This window comes from Dromiciops gliroides, chromosome 3 (genome assembly GCF_019393635.1).
Source record: "Dromiciops gliroides isolate mDroGli1 chromosome 3, mDroGli1.pri, whole genome shotgun sequence".
Classification (NCBI taxonomy): domain Eukaryota; kingdom Metazoa; phylum Chordata; class Mammalia; order Microbiotheria; family Microbiotheriidae; genus Dromiciops; species Dromiciops gliroides.
This window is the reverse complement of record NC_057863.1, coordinates 592,302,858-592,309,380: the sequence shown is the minus strand read 5'-3', so window position 1 is coordinate 592,309,380 and position 6,523 is coordinate 592,302,858. Positions and strand designations below refer to the sequence as shown.

The window sequence follows — 6,523 nt, the reverse complement described above, 5'->3', positions numbered from 1 at the left end:
CTTTGACCAGAACTTTCACTGGCTAAATCTTTCCAGATTTGGTTTCCAATGCCAGATGCCTTCCAATGCAAAGGCTGTGAGTTTGGTTTGAAACTTCCAGTCCTGAATTGGAAAGAATTGTGACTTAAAAATAAATCCTAAAAATTAATTTTCCAAATCTTGAAATTCCAAAGCAGAGAAACAAACTTTCCTTTTTTTTTTCCCTGAAAGGAAAATCCTATGTTGTCTTCTATATCTCCTCTGGCTCTAATGGTCTGTGGTTGGTGTTCTAGCACAGACCGAAGCCCAGCGTTTGCCGGGCCAGGGTAGCTGGATGACACTGGGGTAGGGAGTTCAGCCTAAATACCGCCCTTCCCCAGATATCATCAGCTTCTACAGGCAGCCCAAATCTGGGGAAATGCTATGCAATGAGAGTAGTCAAATAGATTAGAACAGAGTATAGAGACCATTAGAATCAGAGGGGACCCTAGAACGTCAAACCATAAATATCAGAGCTGGAAGGGGCCTAAGAATGTCAGAATTGGAAGAGATCCTAGAGATGGCCTAGTTTAACCCTCTCATTTGACAGATGGGAAAAAACAAGCGCCCCCCCAAAAAATAAATGTGAACCGATGTCCAGATCTTGAAATACCAAAAACACAGAAAGGGAATGTAACTTTTTCCTGGGAGCTCCATGTTCCTTGTTCTAGCAGTTCCCATCAAGGGCCCACACTCCACTTTATAAGCTCCACTCAGTCCCCAGAGGTTTGAAGTAGAATCCTTTTTGCCCCTGAGAACAGAAACAGACAGCAGGGCTGGTGTCAGGTGCTGAGTCACATCACTGATGGCTGAGCCTGAATGGAAACTACCACTTGCTGTACAAAACCCAGAGAGACACCTCTAGAGGGGTTGTTTCCTCTCCCCAAGCTTGCCCCCAGCCAGCAGTGCTCACCAGGTCACGAAAGGCTCTAGCTAGAAGGTTCAGGGGCTGAGGAAGGCCACCGCATCTGCTGTTGATGTCAAAGGCAAGTAAGTACTATACTCCTCTTAAACCCTTGTCCTATCACCAGAAGATGTCTGTCCCAACCAGAAATCTGTGTTGAGGTCATATGGTCAACAGTGTGGTACTCTCATAAAAAGGGGTGAGGGCCAGATTCAGAGTCACAAGCTTTCGTGGGCTATTGGAACTGGATGAAATTGGAGACACCCCCTAGTCCAGTGGTTCTCTCCCTATAGTACTCAGCTCATTAAAGGGTGTGGGTTCTCATCACATAACTGTGGCTTACTGTGTGACCTTGGACAATAACTTCCCTGAGCTTCCATTTTCTGAGGAATATCTGAGAGATCTAGAGAAATAAAGGAATTGGTCCTTTTGGCCCTAACTGCTATGATATAACTCCTACTTCAAAGGACACTCAAGTGGAACCCACAGACCCCATTCAGACGGAATGACAATCACTGTCCATTTATTGATTCAATGTTTTGGAATTATTTTTCCCCCTAGACCAAGGAGGACCGGGTGGGTTTACTGCCTGTATTTGCCCTTCACTGAAACTGTTTTCTTCTGAACATCATTTGAAAATCTAGCTCCCTTGTTCTACAAACAGGGAAGCCAATGCCCTCAAATCTATTGATTCAAGTTCACGCTAGCCTGGGAAGTTGGGGTCAAGGCTCAGGAATAGGACCTATGACTCCTGTCTCCGAAGATCAGGTTCTTTTCTATTACCCAGATTGAGAACCTTGATCTCCTGATCCCAAGGAAATGAATCAGGGCAGAGGGGAGAAACCTTTTGAAAGGTAAAAAGAAGAAACTTACCCAATGGAAGAGTTCTGCCTCATACCATCAAAGGGCCACAGCCTCAGGAGCACAGCCATCTGAGAGACCAGAGGGAGAAGACATTGTGGAAGCATTTCATGGTTCTCCTGGAGGCCTCAATTTTCCCAGACTTGGCCTCATTAAGAGGGATCAGTGGAGACCGGGAGAGTAACCCCTTTTACTATGGGTGGTGACAGGGAAGGACTGGAAATCTGCCCCCAATGTGGAGGTGGGGCAGTCAAAGCATCTGTCACCCACAGGGTAACTGATAGAAGCATAGAAGACTCCTCTGACATCCTTCACAGGGTTCAGTCACCATATGAGAAATCCATCTGTGTCATGGACTCTCAAAACGGTCAGTGTTTCCCCAGCCCACTTGGGAATCTCCAGAGAAAATAACATTAATAATAGCTCCTAGATCTATAACATTTTGTTTTACAAAAAGATCTTCAGAAAACCCTGAAAGATACACAGTGTACATATTATTGCTATACCCATTTTAAGGATGAGAAAACTCAGGACCAGGGAGGAAGCATTACTTAAGCTCAGACCCAAAGAATGACAGAACTAGAGATGACCTTAGACACCATCGAGTCCAACCCTCTCCATTTATAGATGATGAAGCTGGATCAGAGAGGGAGAGGAATTTACTCAAGATCACAACAGTAGTAAGTAGCAGAGTGGGATATCCATTTAGGTCTCTTGACTCAAGGCCTATATTCATTTTACTACCATGAAATGAAGCTGAGACCTGCTTAAAGCTTAGTTGATCACTTCAGATGATGCACTGACCACCTGCTTGGATTGCAATTTTGGGGCCCCTCACTCACCTCATTCTGAGGCCAAACCTAAGGGAAGAAGTCATGAGGGAGAGAAGGAGGAAAAGAGAGAGGGTGGAAAGGAGACACAGAGGGGGGAGAAAAGGAATTTTAATGGCAAAGAAGAGATCAGCCCCCTCTGCCAGTACTTACAGCATCCAGAGAGAGATTGAGAGAGAGAGAGAGCAAACACCCTAGGATCCCTAGGGATCAGAAGTCTCTGGCTATAATCTCAGAGCTGGAAAAAGACAGGAGGCTGGTAGATGAGGCAGTTAGGGAGGAGATGGATGAAGAGTGGAAGCTAGGATGCTTGGGTTCCTGAGAATCTGAGCCCCTCCTTGAAGCCTCTGTTTTCCCTCCATGAAGTGAGAACATAAGAAAACTTCCGAGGACTCTCTACTATAGCTCAAGCTCTGCCCAGGACCCTTCATCTGCCCTGACGTCAAGGATGATAGAATCCCTTAGTCTCTGTAGGCTTAATCCTGGAGTGACCAGCAGAGTACCTGAATCGGGGCCTGCCTATAATTGTCTGAGCCTGTTTGGGATTGAAGGGAAGGTGTATCAAGATGTCAGTCCTCTTCCTTCCTTCTTTCCTTCCTTGTCCTGCTCTCGGGACATAGTTTGCTGATGATCCAGGACCTTCGCCCCACGGAACTGGTAGGAACTAAAGTGAGGCTTCCAAGGTTTCTCAGACAGAGCCAGGGCCCCCAACCAGACTCCCAGGGAGAGCAGGCTGGACAGCTCCCCACCCTAACAAGTTTGCCCAACCAACAACCCCCTTCCTCAGCCCTCCTCTCCTGCCAGGCCATACAATGTCTCCGTGGGGAAGGGGGAGGGGGCAGTGACCTGGCTGTGACCCCAGTCACTGAGCCTGTCAGGCCCAGTGGGGAAGTGGAGCTGGGAGCAGCTTCCAGAGAGCCCCGAGGGGCCCGGCCCGGAGAGAGAGAAGTCTAAGTACCTGGCCTCTTCCCATGGCAACGAGCCCCAACCCCCAGCTTTCCCCTTTCGAGGGCCCGATGACATTATCCCAGGAAGAAACTCGGGGGCTGGGCTGCAGCCCGAGCCCCTCCCTGACACCAGTTACTTTCCCGCTAGTAGTGTGTAAGTGGGAAAAGGATGAAAGGGAACCAGGGAAGCCTGGGACAGTGGCATCTTTACTGGGTACAAACAGCCCCTCAACCACCGGCTAGGTACTCACCTGGGCTGCAGCGCTGGGGCTGACTTCGTCCAGAGACCGAGGAGATCGAGCCCCAGCCCAACCCGGCCGGGCCTGGAAACCCCGGTTCTGTCTCTGGCACAAAGCTCCAGCTCCCTCCTCCTTGCACCCTCCCCGTCTGCCTGCCTCGCCTTTTCCGGGGAGCCAGAGGACCCAAATCGGAACCGGAGCGGCCGAGAATCGAGATGGGTGGGCCCTCGGGATGAGAGAGCGCGGGTCAGGGCGGTGATGGGCAGAGCCGAGCTGAGCCCGTAACGAGCCCGGATCTTGAGCCGGGGGCGCAGGAACCGGACCGCGGTTCTGCCTTTCAGCTCGGCACCGCAGGGACTCGAGCTGCATAGGGAGGGCCAGTCCCAGAGCAGAGCAACGGCCTCTCGGAGAGGAGGAGCCGCGGGGCTGAGCAGCTTCTGGGGGAACCTGAGCGCCTCCCAGAGCCAGCCCTGATCCCCTGGACAGGAGAACCGAGGGAGGGACTCTGACTGAGCCTCCTTCTCTCGCCTTGCCCAGAAAGAGTTATCTGTACTCTCTCGGGTTCGTTGCTCGTGGCCGTGGACCTATCCTGGGGTCGCCACTGCCTGTGGGAAGCAGGGCCCACGCTGGGAGTGGGGAGAAAAAAGCGGGGCGCGGTCCCCAAGCCTCCCCCGCGCCACTCTCCCACGTGGCGGCCGCGCCCCCGGGGGCGTGAGTGTGAGTGTTAGGTGCGGGGAACCGGGGGGTGGAGAGCAAGGAGGAGGTGGTGAATGAACCCCCTGCGGCCAATCAGCGGGACCGGCACGCGGGACCATCCGGAGCTGGAGGCCAATAGTGAGGGGGAGGCCCGGGCCCGGGCGACAGGCGAGAGGAAAGAAGGGGGGCGTCAGCCAAGGGCTTTGGGGGGGGGACGGGAGGCGTGTCTGAGGCCAGCCAATGAGAAGGAGGAGGGGTGGGGCTCCGGAGTACAGAGCGGGTCCCGGCTTTAAGCCGGCGGAGCGCGGCGGCGGGGCCCGCAGACGGAGCAGCAGCGGCGGCAGCGGCGGCGGTGGCGGCATGGCCACCACCGCGCAGTACCTGCCGCGGGGCCCGGGCGGCGGGGCCGGGGGCGCCGGGCCGCTTATGCACCCGGACGCAGCTGCGGCGGCGGCCGCGGCAGCAGCGGCCGAAAGACTTCACGCCGGGGCCGCGTACCGCGAGGTGCAGAAGCTAATGCACCACGAGTGGCTGGGAGCAAGCGCGGGGCACCCCGTGGGCCTGGCCCATCACCAGTGGCTACCTACGGGCGGCGGCGGCGGGGGCGACTGGGCGAGTGGCCCCCACTTGGACCACGGGAAGGGTGGAGGCGGCAGCCGCGGGGACGACGGCGGAGGCTTCCACGCGCGGCTGGTGCACCAGGGGGCGGCCCATGCGGGAGCGGCGTGGGCTCAAGGCGGGACACCTCACCACCTAGGCCCGGCCATGTCACCGTCACCCGGGGCGGGCGGGGGTCACCAGCCCCAGCCTCTAGGGCTCTATGCGCAAGCGGCCGCGTACCCGGGAGCTGCCGGGGGCGGGGGCCTCGCGGGAATGCTAGCGGCCGGCGGGGGCGGCGCGGGGCCCGGCCTGCACCACGGACTGCACGAAGACGGACACGAGGCGCAGCTGGAGCCATCGCCGCCGCCCCACCTGGGTGGACATGGACATGGACATGCGGGTGGGCTCCATGCGGGTCACCTGCACCCGGGCGCTGGTGGTGGCGGCTCCTCATCGGTCGGAGAGCACTCGGATGAGGACGCTCCGAGCTCCGACGACCTGGAGCAATTCGCTAAGCAGTTCAAACAGAGGCGCATCAAGCTGGGCTTCACGCAGGCCGACGTGGGGCTAGCTCTGGGCACACTCTACGGGAACGTCTTCTCGCAGACCACCATCTGCCGCTTCGAGGCCCTGCAGCTCAGCTTCAAGAACATGTGTAAATTGAAGCCACTGCTGAACAAGTGGCTAGAGGAGACCGACTCTTCCACCGGCAGCCCCACCAACCTGGACAAGATCGCGGCGCAGGGACGCAAACGCAAGAAGCGCACGTCCATCGAGGTGGGCGTCAAGGGCGCTCTGGAGAGCCACTTTCTTAAGTGCCCCAAGCCGTCGGCTCATGAGATCACGGGCCTGGCAGACAGCCTGCAACTGGAGAAAGAGGTGGTGCGCGTCTGGTTCTGCAACCGGCGGCAGAAGGAGAAGCGCATGACCCCGGCCGCTGGCGCCGGCCACCCCCCTATGGACGACGTGTATGCGCCAGGTGAGCTGGGACCCCCTGGGGCCGGGGGCGGGGGAACCTCGCCGCCCTCAGCCCCGCCGCCTCCACCGCCCGCCCCGCTGCACCATCACCACCACCACACACTGCAAGGATCCGTGCAGTGACCCCCTCACCCCTCGGGGCCCGGACTCGAGCCCCTTCCTTCTCCTCTGCCCACCGTGCCAACACCCCCCCCCCCCCAAAAAAAAGGGAGCAGCCCCCGAGACAGCGAGACCTAGAGGACAGTCGGGGGCTGATCCCGCCCGCAGCCCACGCGGACAGGACTTTTTGTTTGTTTGAATTTTACAATTTTAAAAACGGCAAAGAAACTTAAAAAATAAATAAATAAATTACACGACCCCGAACCAGACGGACGAGGACCCGAAATTGTCTCGGAGATGGCGGACCGGCGGCGGAGCCTGGGCGGGAGCAGCGAGGAGCCGAGACCCCGA

At 56.5% G+C, this 6,523-nt stretch overlaps 1 protein-coding gene across 1 annotated transcript; it reads left to right on the top strand.

Moving 5' to 3' along the window:
* Positions 1 to 4,855: 4,855 nt before the first annotated feature.
* On the top strand, positions 4,856 to 6,267 carry POU3F1 (POU class 3 homeobox 1). The gene has a single exon (XM_043998120.1). It carries the CDS (start codon positions 4,856 to 4,858, stop codon positions 6,194 to 6,196), a length of 1,341 nt encoding a protein of 446 aa, XP_043854055.1. The 3' UTR covers positions 6,197 to 6,267.
* Positions 6,268 to 6,523: the final 256 nt, after the last annotated feature.